Genomic DNA, 19,226 nt, shown 5'->3' on the forward strand with positions numbered 1-19,226 from the left:
AAAGATGCTCATCCACCAAAAAGTAGGCCACCTCAATTGGTCTCAATTATCCGGACGACCACTCTCCTAATTCTGCCCACCTACTAAAGAAACGTTCTTCCTAGTCCTATAAAATCGATCGTATACGATGAGACGGACGTTCCAACTTCTAGCCGCCGTCAAACCGGCGGCGCGCTACCTCGAATCCGGTACCCCGACAGGTCTAACAGGTCTATTAACACACAATTCCCCGCGATCGACGTTACTATACCTATACTCATCCACACTCGAGAAGCTAAAGCCATTCCCTGAATCGTCGCTGTACCGACAATCAATCGAGGCGGTAACAAAACACCGCATGTCCATCGTCGAAGCTGCTGAACCCCCGGGATATAAGGAATGGGCTGCGCAAGCGAAGGAGATTGTCGAGAAGAACCCGCAGAAATTCCGAGCTACGACGTCCGCCCTTGCTGATCATCCCGCTAAGCGCGCTACTGTGCTCCAACTTGAGAGAAATGGACATTTGTTCATCCACCGTCATAACCCGAGGTTGAATGATGAACGGTTTGAGGAGTGGGATGGCGAGCGGGATGAGGGTCCTGGTACTCAGGGATTGAAGGGAGAGAAGGAGCGTGTGGTGGAGTTCGAGCGGTTCCTCGAGAGAGAAGAGCTTAATGACCCGCGTGAGACCGTTAAGTTGGAGGCTGAGCCGCAGTTGACTGCTGAACAGTTAGTTGGCCCTTACCCATCCCCATTTTAGCTCGGAACGTACATATATACGGGGATCTTGTTATACTGAGCGATATTGAATTGCTAACGGCTATTCAAACAGAATTGAGGAGATTGAGAATAAAATCGGACATGGCTTAATCGAAGAGGTAGTACGGACGGCTGAGAATGAATTGCAACTCGTCGATATCATGTACGAGAGCAAGGTGTAAGTGCTTTTGTTTTCTCCCCTCTTCAACAGCGAGATATGCGAAGGGACGGTTTCGCTAACTAGATTTACAGATGGGAAGACTTAGAAGAGAAGCCGGCTGAGGGCCAATGGACCTATTTCGAGCGCCACTCACAATAGATCAACTCATAATAATCAGTCGCAAATTCGGTCATTAGATTCCATAAATCTGCCTATATAGGCATTATAAGCAGATGTACAATAGAAAAAGGGCGTTGTACATACGAATCATGGTTCACGTTATAAATGTTCCTAATTCCGCTGCTACATTCCATTACTACCTAGGTATCTATAGGGCCCTACCCGGGGGTCTGATCCGGAGGGGTCCCAATAAAAACTTCCAATCCAAGCGGGAGAATTGCAGTCAACCTGATTGAACTAAAATGGACTACGAATTTATTCGAGCTGTGTTGAACTCTTGTCCATGCCTACTATAGAGCTGAATATCAAATTCTATAGCCCTAGGGTCCGTTTAGTTGTCATTCCCAAAGTGAAGCCTTACCCGCGGCTCTCAATTGCTTTCAATAAAGCCTTTGTGACACTGCCGTGGAGAAGCGACCAGAGTATCTTCAACCAATGCTATTCTCTTCACGCTCACTCCGACTAAAGCACAATACCGCTTGAATAGAATTTTAAAAATTACCTAGAAAACGAAGCTTTATTTAAAATCGAAATGAATATGGGTAAAATGCACAGTATGGTAACAGTAATGGTGATGTGAGGCTTGACTGGAATGCCGCTAATGCGAGTGCGGCTCGGTCCGCAAACTTAACACCTCCAAATTGAATTCAAAAATCATCATTTCATTTTCTTTTTTAACTAGACAAATAATTTCTATGCTAATACAAAATCTTTCGACGTCGTATGAGCGGTTGGAGGTTGGGGGTTCCAAAGGATCTCAGATATAGATTTTTCTAATTGCACAATTCAAAAGTCATGGGTCCCTTTGCTCTCTCCGTGCCAGCGCATCGTCTCGGAATACACTCGCAAACGGGCAGACGCAAAAAAGCCGACGATAATCAAGAGGATGACGACAATATCGACACCGACTTCGAGTGGGATGTTTCATCATCGCGACTCCCTTCGGAATCCATTAATCCTCTCAGTTACTCACCCGACACCCTTCAGCAATTCGCCGTCGCCGGATTATCACCGGAAGACGAGGTGCCGTCTAGTATCCACCCGTTATTTCCGCATAAAGCCACCCCGGCCGAAGGCAAGAAACGGAGGGCGCGTAGGAGCGATAGGGTTTTTGATGTTAGTGAAGCTGAGTCCGAAAATGATGAGGCAGCGCCGAGGCGGAAGGATGAAGGGGCTACGGTGAAGCAGGTTTCGGAACGGTTAAAACATTTGAGTACTTTAACTGCTATTATGCACCGCTGCCTTAGCGACGGTGATATCGCTCGGGCGAAACGTGCGTTTGGTCTGTTGGTGCAGACTGGGGATGTGGATATCAAGCAAGGAGGACTTTGGGCTATAGGCTCTGAGATTCTCATGCGCGATGGCGAGGCGCAACTCAAGCAGGGAAAAGTCGGTGGTGGGGAAGCGAGAGATCAACCAGACGGCGAAAATACAGAAATCCGTCGCTGGGGTTCCGCTGCCAACGTCGACAAAGTCCGATCCTACTTCGAAAGTCTAATTCAGCAATATCCGCATGATCCGCATCGGCCACATCTCACCAGTGCGCTTGACTTCTGGCCCGCTCTTTTTGGCATTGAGATTTACAACTTGGACGCGGAGCTGCAAAAAGCCTTACATAGGTTACCAACGACGCCGGCAGACGAGCAGGAAGATGGGGATGAATACGGGTACGGATATGGTGAAGACGAAGAGATGGCATACTCAGACGAGGCTATCGAAGCACGGAGACGTCAAAGAGATGACGAGAGACAAGGTACAGTCCAAGCAGCGCGCGATGAAGTTAAGCTACAAGCACGAGATGTGGCAGAGCGTGTCGCGGCCCAGATGGACCAAATCATGGAAAATAACCCATTTGCGACACATCGAGAATTACTTAGGCTTAGGGGGAACCTGGCATTGTTCATTGGAGACTTGTGTCTGTCGTCACGGCTTATAGACTACGAACGTAATGAAGAGGAGATATCGTTGAAGAGTAGTGAGGACGCGCTTAGGTCTCGGGCTGAGTCGGTAGAAGACCATGGTGCGCTGGCGATGAGGAGGGAGGAGCATGAGAAGGCTCGGACGTTGTTCCGTAAGATAATGGATGGTGGTGGAGAGGTGGATGACTGGATATTGAAGTTTGTGCGTGCGGGTGAGGAGGATGAGCAGCATGATGTTACCCTCGAGGATGGGTGGTAGGCAATTAGCACATCGTGAAATTTCTTAAGATACCCCAAGTAAATTGAGTTTATTATACGCGAGATCAATTCGATGATATACGAATATACTAGAATCTTGAATGTATAGCTGATATGAGAAAATGTTGGTGTGTTTGAGAAATTAGAGCGTTTCTCAGGCAGTAAGCGGGTGATCATGATCGCGTCTCTATTCTATACATATACAATAGCTACTTAAAATTTGAAAGCTAAACTTGGATTCAATTTCTAGAAGGAAATCACATACATCCTTATCTCTGATTCTGTACAAGAACCTAGTTATAAAGTCGGCACTAACTAGTAAACTGGACCGGCTTGATATCCACATATGAGACAAACTTGGAAGAAATTAAACCATCCAGGTCTTCAACTGTAAGATGGAGCAAGCACTGGTGGTTTAGTGGTAAAATCCATCGTTGCCATCGATGGGCCCCGCGTTCGATTCGCGGTCAGTGCATTTCTTTTTCGAAAATTTACTTCTGGGTTCACGGGGAGAATTTTATACTTCAAATGGTCTAGATCGAGTGGAGATAATCCATGAAGGGGCGGCGTTCTAGGGCTATACCCTACTTAGCAGCTTAGGTAGATATCTCTGATGAAATCTTTTGTAAGTCGAGTTATCTTGTTTGCTTTTTGTAGTGAGGCCGAAAAGTAATCACTACCCAGACTTATCGAATTCATTGAATGATCGGGCGGTGACTAATATGACTTTTAGGTCAATTAGTTGCTGGAAAGTCCCGAGTGTTGACTCTCAAATAGTAATTCTGTGACGATGCGCATCTCGTTAGGAATTTAGTCTCGTCGAAAGTTTCGGTCTAATCCGTAAGATATAACTTTAGTACTAATGTAAAGAGCATGCATATAGTAGCAGATCAGTGGAAGGATGATAAAATTTTGAAACGGCGAATAGCAATGGAAATTCAGTCATCTTGTTCCTTGATATTGCTGGTCTTCTGCGTCCTAAAATCACCCTCATCAAATTCAATGGAACAGACACAACTTATACATTTTCGTCTATACGATGAGTCGACCCAACTCGTAATAACGCGACAAATCGCATAGCTGGTTGACACAACTCTTGTTGTTGAAATAGCGGAAACTCTGCCGCCGTTCATATTGATCATACAATAAATAACACCTAGAGTACAGGTCAAGCGTATAATTAAGAACGAAAACGCATTGTAACATGACATACTCCTACCCATGCAAATTCACAATTCTAGTCAATTCATCCGACTAGCTCTTCCCACCATACACAGCACAGCGTCCTCGCGATATTAGACTTAGCTGATGAAACAGAGACATCCTAGCCCTAGGTAGAAGACAAATAGGGGATAAACAGCAATGCCGACACGGTTCTTGACGACACCGCTTCCGCCTAGTATACTAACACCCGCGGCTAATGACCAAGCCACTAATACGAGATAGACGGGGATTCGCGGGATCGTAGGTAGACGGAGGGCCGACATGAGGGATGCGATAACCAAAGGGAATAGGGTGTAGCCGATGATACACACGCTCTGCGCGAATGAGCTATCATATTTCGTTAGCATATATCACATAGCCATATCCATATCCTCCCCAAATCAACGAGGGGAGAACAAAGATGTAGAAACTCACATATTGCCTCCCAACAGCTTAATCTGCAGCGTAACAACCGCCTCTCCAATCCACACGATCGCAAAAACGCCACTAAACACCACGTCTCGTTGATCATCCTTTGCGCGCAGACTCAGGAGCAACGCTAGGAGTAGACAGAAGATCAACGGACCCCACATATCCCAATCCCGTAGACCAGGCGTCATATTATTCTGATTAAGGAGGGATTCAGGGTCCATTACACGACCAGCCAGGCTTGTCAACTCCTCACGCGCGCCTGAGATTCCTGCACCGCGGAGATTGGCATAAGCGCCTCGCAACCCGTCCGCGCTCTCGAACATAGTACCACCGAATAGGTAGCGAGGATATAGGACTTCGCGCATCTTAGACCATACAGCCAGTAGATCGCGGCGTAGGGTATCCCACACTGACTCATCGATCGTGTTTTGCGGCGCGCGACGGTCTTCGCCTGGGAAGCGGGATGTGAGGTAGTTCTCGTTGAGGGGGCGAGAGGAGGAGGATGACGAGCCGATGTTGCCTGTTAGCGGTTCTCTTTGGGATTGCGCGTGTGAGAGGGGGTCGTCTAAGTCGTCGAGGTCGGCTGTACGGTTGTTAGCGGGCTTATATCTATTTTAAAAGTATAATAGTCCCATTCAAATAGATCTGGGGAACTCACCATCATCAGGGTCGATCAAGTCGTCGTCCTCGACCTGTGGACTACTATAGTGATGGCTAGCGGAAGACGCCATTTCGGGCAAGTCCCTGTTCGGTAATTCACGCAACGACGATTATCTCAAGGGGTACTTCAGTATCTCGGTATTTCCTTCTAGATGCACCCTTCAATCAAGCACGGATAAACAAAGTTGTCGTCGCCGATTAGTACGTAAAGGTCGACAATTGTTAATTACAATCTCACAAAAAGCTTCAAGTACCACCGTGTCAATTCAAGACGTAAGCTCTAGTGGTCCAAGCTCTTTATAAATGGGACCATTCTGTAGCGTTCAATTTAATTCGCTACCCCTGGCGAGCCTTTACTCATTACGTCTGTACTACATGTACGTCACCCCGTCACAATATCCGGGTACATGTACGAATGTACTTACTTTTATAGGTTTCACCTTCCCCCCAATCTGCCACTGCTGCCTTCCGCCCGTGTGTGCCGCGAAGAAGGGTCGAAGAAGAAAAGAAGAAAAAAGAAAGGGAGGAAAGAAGAAGGGAAAGAGACAGCGAAACGAGGTAACCACATTCTAGTAACACTCACACTCGACGGAGCCCGAGCCGTTGGACCGATTACTTGGTACCTAGTACCTGTACATGCCAGAGTACATACATATGTACATATGTAGCTCAAAGATTGAAACAAAACTCCCGTCTGAATATACGGCCTAGACCTTGACGACATAGTCACTAAATGAGGAAAGTCACATACGGCAATCCAACTTGGGAAGGATAATTCAAGAATATTGCATTATTCGGTTTTTTCCTTGCCAGTCCTACGTGGCAATTAGAATACGTATTCATCTAGTACGGGTATCTCGAATTGTTCAGCGCCTGTTGTCCGCTTTTCAGAGGCTGGGTCTCTGTACCCTATCCCATATCCCAACCTTCAGAATTAAGCGTGACAACCATGAAAATGTCTCCTGTAACATCGCCCTTTTAAATTGCCCTCAATGCGGATATCATCCTTTGGCTAATAAAACGGGCCTCGTACCGTACGATAACCCACTATAAAAAATGCGCCGTAGTACTGATGCTTCTCCCATGATTTCCCCTAAAACGCCCAGGCCGAGAGTCCGACCCCTACTACATTGTTAAAACCACAATAATGCACAAATATTAGATGCGAGCACAGCGGGAAGTACGACTCTAGACCTTTAGCTTTACTGCCACATACTTCGATAGCTTCTTGGGTTGTCTCCAAATCCGTGTGCTTGCGTTGTAGGAATCGCGTAATTATTCGCGTTGTGTTGAGTGTATTGAGCCGATGCTTCTGCCCACGGTTCAGCTGAGGGTTGATTGAAACTAGACGAAGATGGTTGGGACGAATGTTGCGCCTGGGGGTATGAACGCCAAGTTTCAAATGTAGGCGTATACGGCCGTGGGGACGACCACGCGGGCACATTCGAGTAACCAGAATTCCTGCTGTTGAACTCCGCTGAAGTAGGACCGTAACCTCCCTGTGACGCCTCAGCACTAGAACCAGGGGGGTAACGTAGATCTGACGATCCAGTCGAATTAGTAGAATGGGAGTCCGACGAAGAACTTCCCCATTGTCGATGAGCGGATTGTGATTCGGAGCCACGATCAGGTGATTTTGCTGAGTTTGGGTCCCAAACTGAGGATCCATCGTGGGGCTGTGAGCTCTCTCTCGGCACCCCGCGACCATAGGCAGCCATATTCCCGTTGATACCCACTAGTGCCCATGCAAACACAGCCACATCTCGAATTGACTTCATAAGCTGATCGATCGGAGGCCCTCCAGCGGTCTTGACATGTTCTCGTAGAGGCATATACTGTGGTAGAAGTGGTGGCCGGAACGTGTAGAAATGCTCGGGGGGATAGTGAGGTCGGATGGGTTGCTCGCTCCAAGGCGCAGCAAATAGTCCATTTTCAAAGTCGACAGGAAGTAAAGGTGGATGTAGTGAAGGAATTGGAGGTCGAGCTTTTCTCAATACAACAACCAGCCCATCTGAAGTACAGGAGACCACGGCTTCGAGTTCGAACGTAGGAATGTGATTCCGACGACGATTTCGTCGTGCATGTGTTTGGCTAGCTGGGTTGGGAGCCGGATGACAAGTATCATCCGGTACTTGATATGCTCCAGTTTCGGGGAAGGATGGGAAGAATCCTCGGGAATCTCCATTAGTAAGGATGTCGGTCTTCGAAAGTTCTGGGCTGACACTGTTTTCGGCCTTTATTTTATGGTCGGGCGTCCCATTAGTGTCGACGTCCATTGCACTCTCAGTATCGCTATTACTCGTTTCTCTGTCGCGTTCTAGCTCGGTTTCGTCGCTATCTTCGTCCTCTTCTTCTTCCTCGTCTTCATCTTCATCTTCGAAGTCTTCTTCCCTTCGAGGATCGCGATACCAGAACCGAAGGTATGCGATTGAGTCGTTTGCTTTGGCGCTTTCCAAGCATTTGATGGCGTCAGCTAAGCAATTCTCCGCAATGCATTCGTAGAAACTCTTCTCCTGGATTTGATCGGGTCTCACGCCAAGTATTGAAGAAACAGCATTGGTAGCGAACATTACTGACAAAGTCCTAGTAAATCTGTTGAGTATAAGAGCCGCGCGAGGTTCCCGCTCCATTGGTTGCATCTTGAATTTAGGCGAGAGGTGCTCAAGCATATGATATCGAGGATCTCGTGGCGAAGATGAGAATATTCGTCGGATCTGGGGTGCTTCTATCGCCCGTCCTGCCCAACCGTTAGCAGCTAGGACGATTTAAGCCACGATGTGGTAAGGCAGCTGAAACGTACTCTCACTCTTCTCACCACGTCTGTAGATACTTGTGCAAGCTACCAAGACATCATGAACTATCGTGAAGCAACACTCGCAACTTATCCACCGCCCATCCCTCGACATAATTCGGGCATAGTGCAAAACCGCTGCCTTATCGAGCAAGACACCCCTGCTATGTACGGAGCGTGCGAATGGCACCTCTTCTGGGTGAAAGTAGTCGAAGCATGACTTCCCTTGCACATCTTGTGGTTGGTATCCTAGGATATCAACGATGGAGTCAGATACGAAGAGGATGTTGGCGTCGGGCGACAGGTCTGCAGGATATAAGCTATTAGCTGTAGTTCAACTAGTCGAGCAGAAATGATCCAAGAATGAGCCGCGTTGAATACGACACCTGAACGAAAGAAACCCAAGCACCGAGGATACTAACTATGGATGGTCATAAAAGTCTGCTCCATTTGATTCGATATCCAATCTCCTGGAGGATGCTACTGCTGTTCAACGAAAAACCCAACTTCGACCCATAAGCCAAGACTTTTTTAAGAGTCAACCAACACCAGCTAGATGCTTGTTTCGGAGGGTGCCAACAAAAACCCGAGGACGAACAGGAAATAGTTTCTCCAGTTTGACCTAAGAAGCGAATTTAATGGGGATGGTAAGTTCCGAAATTCGTGTTTCGTGAGACTGAGTTGGGAGTCGGCTGTCCAGGACACTTATGGAAAAGCCCAGGTGGACGAGCCAACGAGTTGTCTCTGGATAACCGAGTATTGTATGACACAGATCCCGCCGTCACCGTCGGGTAGGTAGTAAAGTCATACAAGCTGGCCCCCGAACAGGTTTCGTGTAATGAGAAGATGGCGAAGTTAGGGCAACCGTTTCGCGCGGAAAACGTATGGTGGAAGGAACCCGTCAGGTCTTCTCCTACAGACGTGGTAACAAATGGCCAAGAGGGTCGTCGCTTGTGGTGTCACAACGGCCTATAGTCACTCGGCTCGGTGCAGTTTTTTTTTGGTGAACAGGGACTAGCATACGCAATGCACGAGGGCGATGGTAGCCACTGAGTAGTTATACCAGCTATGGGGAACAGGGCGGACAAAAAGCGGCAACCAGATGGAACATCCAGGGCGATCAGCTTGTGATATATTACCTAAGTATAGATCTAGGCTTATCGAGAAAAGAAAAAGTAGAAAAAAAAAAGTCAGGATCGTCTCGAATATCAATAAGATTATGAACTAAGTACCCGGCGGAGTTTTGGGGGCGGGCGGATGGCGTATGGCGGGGGTTAAAGCAGTTTGAGGCCTAACGGTCGGTCCCGTCTTCCTCGGGCTAGTGGCGTGGAGGACAGAATTGATTGATGAAGGGTCGAAATCTAGGTGGCCCTAAGGGATAGGAACACACGGGTTTGATCCGCCCTTGTGATGCAGCTATGCAAGCTGTAAGAGGGAGGGAGGGAGAAGAGGCAAGAAAGGTTGTGAAGGTTGGAAGTCTGGAAGTCGGTCACAAAAATAAATGCACGGGATGGGGGAGGAAGGTTACTACAAGTACTAGGTATGGGTATGGGTATGGGATATTGTTCAGTCGTTTAAGGCTCTTACGCCAGAATATGCAGGACGCCTTCCCATTTGCCAATGCCGTCGGCAGAGAAATGGTAGCTACAAGCTACAACTTGAAAAAAAATATAGTTCCGCTAATGTACAATCCAGTACATTAAGTGCTCGGTAATGCAGGTAGCGTAACGGCATTCTCTAGCTGCGTTGACGTCCAAAATGTCGCTTCCACCTTTATTTTCCTCTGAATGATACCTCCTTCTTTTTTCCTCTCCCCTACATGTAGGTACCTGCCTTTACGGTCTAGATACATCCATTTTTTAAGAGTATGTACCTTAATACCCATGATACCCAAGCATCTTCTCGCTTGTTTTTTCTATCCGTGCGTTCTGTCCAGTGCTCTTGGTGCCCAGTTTCCTTTCCACAGACAAGACAGGGGTGGTATTTTATGGGAGAAACGACCAGGTATTGTTTTCTTTGGCAGTCTACAGAGTCTAGGCTCAGCTTTAACATGAATAACATGTACGGATAAGGGTCATATTACTATAATACCCATGGAATTGGGCTGGGCTTACTTATAATAAGGTATGATTTTGTAGTTTTAAAAGTCGTATATGGGCTGATGCTCGTTCATCCAAGTCGTCAGCATTTCTAACCTTAATCTTAGTTTCTCAACAATGTGCAAACTTCATACCCTTTGTCAGCTCAACTTTTTATCTTTTATCCAGTGTTCGCACAGTGATCTACAGCGCCTAGACGTAATAATCCATTAGAGTTACATGTGGGTGTACTTTAGCTTGGGTACGTTCATGTACGTACCTAGATACCTGTATTTTAACAGTTAGGTCATACATTATAGTAAATTACGGGTAACCACGATATACATATGTACGTAGGCCCTGAAAAAGTTCCAAAGTTCTTACCCCATATTCTAATTCCAAGCTTTTCAACACTACTTCGTCTGGCGTATGCTCCCCCATAGCGCATAGAGGTACGCTAAATCCACTATAACTTTCTTTCTCCAGTGAAACCTCCAGGTCTCCATCGCGGTGCGCGTTCCGCACAGGGCATTAAAAGTGTTTACCCCAGTCCTACGCAACCCCATTTCCTTCCCCTACTACCTGTCATTACCTGTCAAATATTTTTCTAGGTATGCACAGATGCTTGAAAAGGCAGCCAAGTACCGTACCGGCATAGGATAACATGTTAAATTTCCTATTTCTTAGAAAGGGATATCATTTCAACTATATTCATAAGCGATCCTTCACGTGCGAGTTAAAATGGTAGAACCATTTAATTCCGCGCAGGGCCAGCTATGATATCAGAATAAACAGGGGGAACTGTGCAATTTGGGAATTGCTTGCGAGACAGAAGCTTACTTACCACAAGGGTTTAGCGGAGTTCATAACCGTTTCGTTCGAAATAGCAAGGGCTAACCAGACTAGCGTTGTGGGTGTGGTCGTGAATAGGGTCGTCGAAAGGACTCCTTTTTTTACTTGCTCGCGGTTAGAAGCTGATGCAGGCTTAGTGTGTCCGGAGAACTGCAAAATCCAAACCCAATTCGGAACAACTAAACCAAGTCTTTGGATCTGCTGCCGGGATTCCTTCTATTCTCCAGGGCTAGCACTACTATAGCACACTAAACAGGCTTCCGGCTGCCGTCTACTCGGGAACCATTCAATAGTAGGTATCGCTTGTCGGAATGGTGTCGAGCGTTACATGGCGTGCTTCCGAACCTACAAAACTCCTACGTATGGACAAGGTTAAGCATAATATTCTAACCTACTTCAGACCTCAAGGGCCAACTTCATCCATCAGCCCCTCTCCAAGCTTACTCTGAACATGGAAACCCGAGAAGTCTGAAGCTTCAAGGAGTTTCCTAACATAAACAATTTCCATCTAGCGGTGGATAAACATCCCTATCATAATCCTATTTACATAATGGTTACTAGACTTTTGGTATGTTTAAGGGGGTTAGAGCGGGCCTGATTAGGATTGCTTACTACGGTAGCTGGCTGCCAACTTCGTGCGCATACGAGCAAAGAGTCCACTTTGTCGTAGATTGCTAGCATACGTAATCGTTAAGGGCGCTATAGGCTTCAGCTCCGAGTAATATTGACAGTCATGACGATATAAGATTCTCACTGCTTTAATCATGTAGGTACCGTACCTATCTGACATTAGAACATCTATTTCGATACGTATCAACGTCCGGGGACGTTTTGATCGAGACGAGATCATATTCGTAAGGGATCGATTATTTCTCCACGTGGAATCAAGGGCGTCGATATCGTTCAAAAGAGATCCGACTGGCAAGGTTGGAAATTATGGCATGGTCCGATGTCAAAGCTCCCCCTCAATTGCATCCCACGATGCTAAGCTACCCTAAACAGCCGCAGCCATCGGTGAGTGCTGATTGGAGCGAGGAACACGACCAGGGGTACTCCCTTAGAACCAGCCAACGCACATCGCAAATCATTCTTCAGCGACTTCGTAACACCTAAGCAATTCCCGATAGAAAACCCTAGCCATGCAGAGCAAAGCAAACACGGGTACTGAAGTTCGTGCATTAAACCTGATGATTTTAATTTCTAACAAAGAATCACAACAATATTTACGCTTGCCGGGATTCCAAACTAGTGTAGGAATATACTATGGCATTCAACCATGGCCATGCCAAGACGGAAAAATCCAGCGACTGACAGACAGTACGAGGTATTATTCATTACTGGCATCAGCCGTGCCTATCAGCGCAAAATCACAAGCTACCTAGCGATGGATGCAAAATCCAAAGTGAAGTCAAATCGGTATACTGCTGTGTCCCCTATTCTATTTCTTTTTTTTTTTCCTCCAGGATAGGTATCAAATCGGCTGTTTCTACCGTAATAGAATTGATTGCAGACTGTGGCAAGTCTGATAATGTATAACCTCGTCATTCTACTCTCAACCAAATAACAAAATAGAATAGTTGCATTGCAGTGAACCGGCTCTTATGCACTCCGGACACCCTCTTAACTAAGCCTTATGGTTTGCGTGGTCATAAGTCGTTGCATGTGAACACGGAATACGGTTGAAGTTCCCATCCCATGTAAACCCATGTAAGGTATGTAATGTATGTAATTAAGCTGAACTAGGCGTTCTTCGAGAACGGTGATACGTCTGCGGCGTGTCCTTCTACACTAGTACTGCATCACCACCAGTCGGCATGATAGTTACATTGGGCGGTACATGCAGTATGGTGTTCGCGGTCTCTCATTCATGGGTGTGTCAATGAGTGCGCTTGCTCTGCCAGGGTCCCCTCCAATACTATAGACAAATAAGTTGGGCGCGTTCTAGGATTGTCAATCCACATGAAGTCTTTTGGGCGTCATTTCGAAGCTACCTAGCGGCTGAAATGCTTTAGCGGGTTACAATCCGGTACTTTCGGTTGGAGATGGATACTTTGGTCAGGGTAGTTGAAAGCGTAGGTACATTTGCTAGGGATGTGGATGTACCCAGTCTAGTGTAACGGCCGTAAGAATGGGTCTTCATGAAATTCGAAGCAATTTCTAAAGGGTTTCCAAGCTACCCCGATTTCTTGGAAGATGAAAATCCGAGCGCTATTGTTTCTTGTTGTTTTTGAGAAACGTGAGGTACATGTAGAAGTTGAATGCAAGGAGGCAATTGCATATATGTAGCATACATATGTAATCCTATATGTATACAAGTATATACTTCTGTAAGTTTGATTGCATGTATGTACATACCTAAGGTTAGGGAAACTGCGTTTGAAAATCGGGACATCGCATGTTTTCATTGCGCTTGGAAACTCCAGCTTTTTATTCGGGAACTTTCTTGAGTAAGCAAATAAGATCCAGGAAAGAACGGTAATTCTAGCCACATTAAGCCTCAATACAGAAGTACTTCCCAGTTTTTAAGTTCCATTTGCGGCTTGATTAAGACGCGACAAGGGCCACGGCCCCCCCCCCCGCAGCTTATCCTAGCTTATCGAAAGCTGTACCTGAAATAAATTGATTACTGAACATTGGCGATGCTCTATACCCAAATAGTATCGACAATCAAGCTTGTGAAACTACCCATTTCAAGACCTAATCATTGGTAACCAATCCGTCGGGGATATTCAGAGGCAAAAGAAGGATAACACAGCTACACGGCTGCCCACAACGCGCACGTCATACCCAATAGTATAGTCGAATTCATCTATACGCCCGCAGATACATAATTCTCTAACTAGCTACGTCGGGAGATTACCCCCTGAGTGGTTCAGTTCTTGATCCCCTTTTTGCCCCTTTTCCTATCTCTCTTTTCTACCGCCCCGCCGAGAAAATCATACCCGCCAGCTTGAAGGGGGGGAATGATGCAAGGCGATCTTTCAAGATGCCATCGGCGATAAGCAGCGATGAGTGGGATCTTCCGCGTCTGAAGGCTACAATCGGCTTCGAGGTCAGGATACCCTAAATCCATAAGCTCCCGAACAACCCAAATTCATTACATGGACTATTAATTAAATGTTACTCTGTAGGATGATTCTCAATCCTCGACATCAGATGATCAAGATACAGGTGAGGCGTCTTGTACATACTGCAGAATATCCTCTGACTTCTATTATCAGAATTTTTCGATGTGAAATTTTACCCTTATGCGGACGTTACACAAGATCCGGTCTTTGCCGCTGTCAGCAAGAAACATGTCGTCATATATCGACTTTCTGCTAAGGCGAGTCCGCCTTATGAACTCGTTCAGCTCTTCAGGGATGATGACGTGAGTTATATCGTAATGCACATAAATCGTGCTACAACTCATTGGGATCTAGAAAGAAGCCTTGAACTGCAGCTGCACTTGGACGAAAGATCCCGAGTCTGAAGTTCCCTATCTTTGTGTAGCAGGTAGAGATGCCAAAATTAAGGTATACGATGTTGTCCAAGGGGAATTAGTAAAAGTAGGACCCAAATCCACGCCTAGTTGTAGCTATGTAGGCTAATATTATACAGGTTCTAGTAGGCCATGGAGGAGTGAGTTTGGTAATAACCCCCCTTAAAATACTAGACTGACAATTCTTGGAGGAAATCAACGATCTTGCCACGTGCCCGACGAATTTCCTATTAATCGCATCAGCATCGGAAGATACCACTGTTCGAATCTGGAGTCTTGATCCAGCGCACTCCAAGCAGCCGTGTGTTTGCCTCCTTGCCGGAGAAGGTCATTCATCAGGGCTTTTGACAGTCGTATGCATCTCCTTCTTACCCTTACAACTCATTTTTATTTCTAACCTATACTTTTTAGGCATTCCACAATGGTGGTCGATACGTTCTCTCTGCTGGACATGACAACGTTATCTGCTTGGTATGGGCCAATCCTCAATCCAGGAGGTAACGCACACCTTACTAATATATCACAGTGGACACTTCCTGACTTACCATCAGAATCCAATGGTAAAACGCCAGCAAAGCCCATCGTAATCCATTACCCTCATTTCTTCACCTCAGAAGTACATAGTGGTATTGTCGACTGGTAAGCCACCATCACATTACTTGAAACGTGTAGAAAACTCTAACGATAGATTAGTGTGGCTTTCTTTGGTGATCTCATCCTCTCACGAGCCTGTCATGAGGATATAATAGTGTTGTGGAGAATCGAGGGATTCTCATCCCGCGACCCTGCCCCCGAAATGTCTGAGGCACCTACGACGAGTGATACGGAACGCCTTACTCGGTCTGCTTTCGCTCCTGCTACGGCATCGGCATGTCCACCCCAGTACACTCGTTTATTGGAATTCTGGACGCCGCATTGCGGACACCAATTTTATCTCCGCTTCAAGCTCTTTCATGACAAAGATAAACATCCTGTCTTAGCCTTTGGTAACGCCAAAGCCACGATATTTTTCTGGGACCTTGCCCGCTTAGGGAGTTACCATGATTTTATCAGCGAAGTGCGTGACCCAGACCGCGATAAGACGCAACCAGTCCACCGTCCAGGCTGGCTGGTGCCAATCCAACACAGGCACAAAGGCGACGCCGTTAGCAAGCTTAAGGATGCTGCTAGTGACAGAGAGTCAGTCATATCTGGACGTACCGGAAGCGTCGATCTCGAATCGCATCTAGATCTTAACACGAACTATTCGCAAGAGACGATAGAATCTTGGGACTTGAAATACGATATGACACGCGTGGAGGAACCCATTAGAGCGCATGCACAGAGCAACATTACCGTTAAAGACTTTGTTGGGCGTCAAGTTGCTTGGAGTGCTGGTGGTGAGTGGTGTGTTGTTGTTGGTAGTAAAAATCTTGCTATCGTTTTGCAGCGATGGTATAAGAAGGACCAGGCGAATGATAAAGAGAAGAAACCAAACCAGGACCGTCAAAGTTAAAGAAGACGGAAAACTTATACGGAGTCGCGTATCTCATGAGCAATACTACTCCATGGGATAAATGAAAGTACTTAGTATTCATAATATATTGCCCGTTTTAACTGGCTTTAAGGAACGTTCGTATTGATAACTTATTCATACCCCCCAATACATCCCTCGGTTAAAACTTCAGACCACATGATTGACTCGAATCAATCATCGCATATTATCCATCTTGAATTGACGCCGTATTAATAAATTCTGCGATTCCTAAGCTCCTCCTTTTATAGTTGGTATTTAGACACAGTAAGGTAGACCATCGATGTACTGGCACCAAGTGTTTCCGTCACAGTTCCCACCATCCTACAAACTGTTAATGGCTAGCAGAAATACGGGATTGCAGCGATACTTACAATGAACCAACCATCGACGTTGCAGACGAGCCAACCAGTGAAATCAGGCTTGCAGGCGTAGGCTGGAGGAGTGCATTCTAGGTCACCCCATGGCTCTGTGCTCCATGGCGCGGCGACGGCTGCCGTAGCAAAGGCGAGGATGGCGGAGAACTTCATTTTGATAATGTTGAAGGAGTTTTTTATTGGTGTTATAAACGTTATATCGTTAATTTAGCAGATTATTGGATATCGGTGTTGATTGGAGGATGGCCTGGTTGGTAGAAGAGAGGATATATCACCCGTCTCTCACTTTCTTATATATACAGAAGGCCTCGCGGGCTGGCAACAAATGCGGCGCATCACGAAGGAGCATACAGGGTATCATTTAGTGTGTATTCTCTACAAGGTTCTCTGTGTCGTAATCTTCCGATGGAGGTGCATCGTCTGTTAGACGACTGACCATTCCTCGGGTCCCCATTATGGAGTTCCAGCTCTCCGGGGTCCAGATTCAGATTTCATAACGAAACTAGATGGGCAGACAATGCCGGGTTCGACGGAGTGAAACGGCATTAGGCAATCCGGACATGTCATCGGGGTAGATAACGTAGACATATTTTGGTATGTAGAAGTAATCATGCGCACAGGGCTTCGGGTCTCTAATGTAAGCTCCTCGACTTAGAAAAGCCGATAGTTCCCTCTTGGAAGTAAATTTTGAGCCTTAGGAGATTACAGATGTTACCTCCGGTGTCAAATTCATTAAGTTCCGGCAGCAGAGTCGCTAGCTTCTAGAGAATAAGTCCTAGTCACTCTAAAATTGAGGTGATTACAGTGCTTTGGCCGTTAGCCGGGAGCGCCGTCGGCTTTAATTTGTAGACACGGGCCTTCCGTGTCGTAATCATACCGGCGACCACAGTTTTGCAGAATTGCTAGTGAACGATCAGATATCTATCAGAGATGCCAGCTAAATGCACGTCCACTTCGATATAGCAGTATGGCACGGACTAGCGTAGCGTTTAATGGAGGGATTGTCGCTAGGACATCTATTACCATTTCGTTGCTCTTACGTGTCGAAGGTCTTCGTTTCCGAATGGTTGTGATAGCTGAGCAGTAGGAGTGATGTTCCTTTCTCTTCCTGTCTAGACCAATCTCGACGCGAAAGCGCACCTTTTTTTCAAATTCAAACCTCTATTCAGTATGATGAGTACTTAGGTACTAGAAATAGGGGAGGGACCAAAAAAGGAGGAAGGGGCTGTGGGGTACAGGCAGGTAGCGCTAGGCCTGCGATGCTGCATTTGAAACCTTCTGCCTTCCCACAACGACAAAGTGCAATATAGTTTAGAGAAGGAGCAAAGGTCAATAGTCCACAGCAAAGTAAGGGATAATTGAGCAGTCACGACCTACTAGTAGGCAAATCCAACATCAATCCGTCCCCATCTCTATTTCCACTTTCATCTTCCCTAAAACAACTTCATCCCCTTCTTCTCCCTATAGCCACGAACATCATCTAGCCCGAAACATATCTTAACGATGGATCGCCGGTCTCATATGGTTTTAGGTATGATGCCTTGATCAATTGACATGAACACCTGGCTCTCGAATTGATATTCTATCCAGCACATGTCTGGACACTCGGATAATACTAACGTGTACTTAGTTATCGTTGCTGGGCGTTGTCGGTGGTCCGATGTTCCGCTATGAAGCGAGGCGGGGCTGTACGGTGTGAATCCGACAAATCACCGCAGCACTAACTGTGGGATTTGTTGCAAAAGTTATAAAGCACCAAAAAATTTACACCCTTCAACGCACCAACCACGTTTTCGCAATGCGAAAATTGGTATGAACCTCCACAGGGGTTTGACGGGCTTGTGGTTTAGTGGTATAATACTCCCTTAGCATGGGAGTGGTCCGGGGTTCGATTCCCCGCGAGTCCATTACTAAAGGTTAGATTCCTTCTATACCATTCATTTTTTTTCTTTTTCCTGGTTCTCATCATATCTTCTTATTTTTTATTTTTTTTGTTGTTGCGAACGTCCCACCTGTGGAAACTACTTAATTAATTATCTAGCTTTGGTCCATGTCTACTAAATTTCGATATGAATGTATCCGGATTTGTCCCCATTGGCGGTGGTACGCGAAACAATACATGTTGGTAGACTCGACAATTCTACCACACTGTGTTGTCCATTGTGTTGCCTACCTAGGTACCATTCGGGCGATGGCATTTCTGCGCTGCCACCACGGATGTGATGGGTGAGATGGTGGAGGCGGTGACTGATGGTTTGCTAGCCGCTGCGAAACATCCGGTCTTGTGCTTGCATTGGAAAGGCAACCTTCAGGCTGTTGGCTTTGGTATGACTTCGCGGAGGCGTTTTCATTAGACAACGAACAAATGGGACGGGGTAGATTTCTATGGAAGGCGTATTGACCTAGTGGCACGACAGGCAGATTGGCCCAGGATTGACTTTTCGGCTGAGGACCCATTCTAAAGAAATCTTGACCAGAGTAGCACAATGTTAAGAGTAAGGTAGGTTAGTCCAAATTGTAGTACGAAGCTGTCGACTTCACCGCGCCAACTTAGTCGAGATACCAGTTTAATGAAAATGGGTAG

The 19,226-nt window shown here is 46.4% G+C and overlaps 6 protein-coding genes and 2 non-coding genes across 8 annotated transcripts; 5 read left to right on the forward strand and 3 right to left on the reverse strand.

The window, feature by feature from the left end:
• Window positions 1–1,549, forward strand: F4822DRAFT_386904 (ETC complex I subunit conserved region-domain-containing protein). The gene is made up of 3 exons (XM_051456750.1): window positions 1–708; window positions 812–916; window positions 991–1,549. The coding sequence occupies exons 1-3, from the start codon at window positions 128–130 to the stop codon at window positions 1,055–1,057; spliced, it is 753 nt and encodes a 250-aa protein (XP_051319824.1). The 5' UTR covers window positions 1–127; the 3' UTR covers window positions 1,058–1,549.
• A 208-nt stretch (window positions 1,550–1,757) lies between these two features.
• F4822DRAFT_386905 (uncharacterized protein) lies at window positions 1,758–3,368 on the forward strand. Its single transcript, XM_051456751.1, has one exon. The coding sequence runs from the start codon at window positions 1,874–1,876 to the stop codon at window positions 3,254–3,256; it is 1,383 nt and encodes a 460-aa protein (XP_051319825.1). The 5' UTR covers window positions 1,758–1,873; the 3' UTR covers window positions 3,257–3,368.
• Window positions 3,369–3,659: 291 nt separating this feature from the next.
• F4822DRAFT_t4 lies at window positions 3,660–3,730 on the forward strand. The gene has a single exon. It is a non-coding gene; the product is annotated as a tRNA-Gly (tRNA).
• Window positions 3,731–4,165: 435 nt separating this feature from the next.
• F4822DRAFT_386906 (Yip1-domain-containing protein) lies at window positions 4,166–6,044 on the reverse strand. The gene is made up of 3 exons (XM_051456752.1): window positions 5,549–6,044; window positions 4,894–5,473; window positions 4,166–4,806 (listed from the first exon to the last, which is right to left on the reverse strand). The coding sequence occupies exons 1-3, from the start codon at window positions 5,619–5,621 to the stop codon at window positions 4,557–4,559; spliced, it is 903 nt and encodes a 300-aa protein (XP_051319826.1). The 5' UTR covers window positions 5,622–6,044; the 3' UTR covers window positions 4,166–4,556.
• Window positions 6,045–6,752: 708 nt separating this feature from the next.
• On the reverse strand, window positions 6,753–8,791 carry F4822DRAFT_424518 (uncharacterized protein; the record flags this gene model as incomplete). Its single annotated transcript, XM_051460164.1, has 3 exons — window positions 6,753–8,287; window positions 8,351–8,647; window positions 8,764–8,791. 3 exons carry the CDS (start codon window positions 8,789–8,791, stop codon window positions 6,753–6,755), a joined length of 1,860 nt encoding a protein of 619 aa, XP_051319827.1.
• Window positions 8,792–13,864: 5,073 nt separating this feature from the next.
• F4822DRAFT_386916 (WD40 repeat-like protein) lies at window positions 13,865–16,488 on the forward strand. Its single transcript, XM_051456753.1, has 9 exons — window positions 13,865–14,323; window positions 14,403–14,442; window positions 14,493–14,641; window positions 14,694–14,819; window positions 14,872–14,892; window positions 14,944–15,105; window positions 15,164–15,223; window positions 15,279–15,391; window positions 15,446–16,488. Exons 1-9 carry the CDS (start codon window positions 14,258–14,260, stop codon window positions 16,245–16,247), a joined length of 1,539 nt encoding a protein of 512 aa, XP_051319828.1. The 5' UTR covers window positions 13,865–14,257; the 3' UTR covers window positions 16,248–16,488.
• On the reverse strand, window positions 16,372–16,795 carry F4822DRAFT_439836 (uncharacterized protein; the record flags this gene model as incomplete). Its single annotated transcript, XM_051462672.1, has 2 exons — window positions 16,372–16,589; window positions 16,640–16,795. The coding sequence occupies 2 exons, from the start codon at window positions 16,793–16,795 to the stop codon at window positions 16,524–16,526; spliced, it is 222 nt and encodes a 73-aa protein (XP_051319829.1). The 3' UTR covers window positions 16,372–16,523.
• Window positions 16,796–18,477: 1,682 nt separating this feature from the next.
• F4822DRAFT_t5 lies at window positions 18,478–18,549 on the forward strand. Its single transcript has one exon. It is a non-coding gene; the product is annotated as a tRNA-Ala (tRNA).
• Window positions 18,550–19,226: the final 677 nt, after the last annotated feature.

The sequence above is a fragment of the Hypoxylon trugodes genome (assembly GCF_022578975.1).
Source record: "Hypoxylon trugodes strain CBS 135444 unplaced genomic scaffold F4822scaffold_1, whole genome shotgun sequence".
NCBI lineage: Eukaryota > Fungi > Ascomycota > Sordariomycetes > Xylariales > Hypoxylaceae > Hypoxylon > Hypoxylon trugodes.

Excerpts from the sequence above, each read along its gene's own strand:
- F4822DRAFT_386904 (XM_051456750.1), top strand. The coding sequence starts at position 128 with ATGAGACGGACGTTCCAACTTCTAGCCGCCGTCAAACCGGCGGCGCGC. Across the intron at positions 709-811 it reads CCGCAGTTGACTGCTGAACA|AATTGAGGAGATTGAGAATA; the intron begins GTTAGTTGGCCC and ends CTATTCAAACAG. Across the intron at positions 917-990 it reads ATCATGTACGAGAGCAAGGT|ATGGGAAGACTTAGAAGAGA; the intron begins GTAAGTGCTTTT and ends CTAGATTTACAG.
- F4822DRAFT_386905 (XM_051456751.1), top strand. The coding sequence starts at position 1,874 with ATGGGTCCCTTTGCTCTCTCCGTGCCAGCGCATCGTCTCGGAATACAC.
- F4822DRAFT_386906 (XM_051456752.1), bottom strand. The coding sequence starts at position 5,621 with ATGGCGTCTTCCGCTAGCCATCACTATAGTAGTCCACAGGTCGAGGAC. Across the intron at positions 5,474-5,548 it reads CTTGATCGACCCTGATGATG|CCGACCTCGACGACTTAGAC; the intron begins GTGAGTTCCCCA and ends ACAACCGTACAG. Across the intron at positions 4,807-4,893 it reads AAGCTGTTGGGAGGCAATAT|CTCATTCGCGCAGAGCGTGT; the intron begins GTGAGTTTCTAC and ends GAAATATGATAG.
- F4822DRAFT_386916 (XM_051456753.1), top strand. The coding sequence starts at position 14,258 with ATGCCATCGGCGATAAGCAGCGATGAGTGGGATCTTCCGCGTCTGAAG. Across the intron at positions 14,642-14,693 it reads AGCTCTTCAGGGATGATGAC|AAAGAAGCCTTGAACTGCAG; the intron begins GTGAGTTATATC and ends ATTGGGATCTAG. Across the intron at positions 15,224-15,278 it reads ATGACAACGTTATCTGCTTG|TGGACACTTCCTGACTTACC; the intron begins GTATGGGCCAAT and ends AATATATCACAG.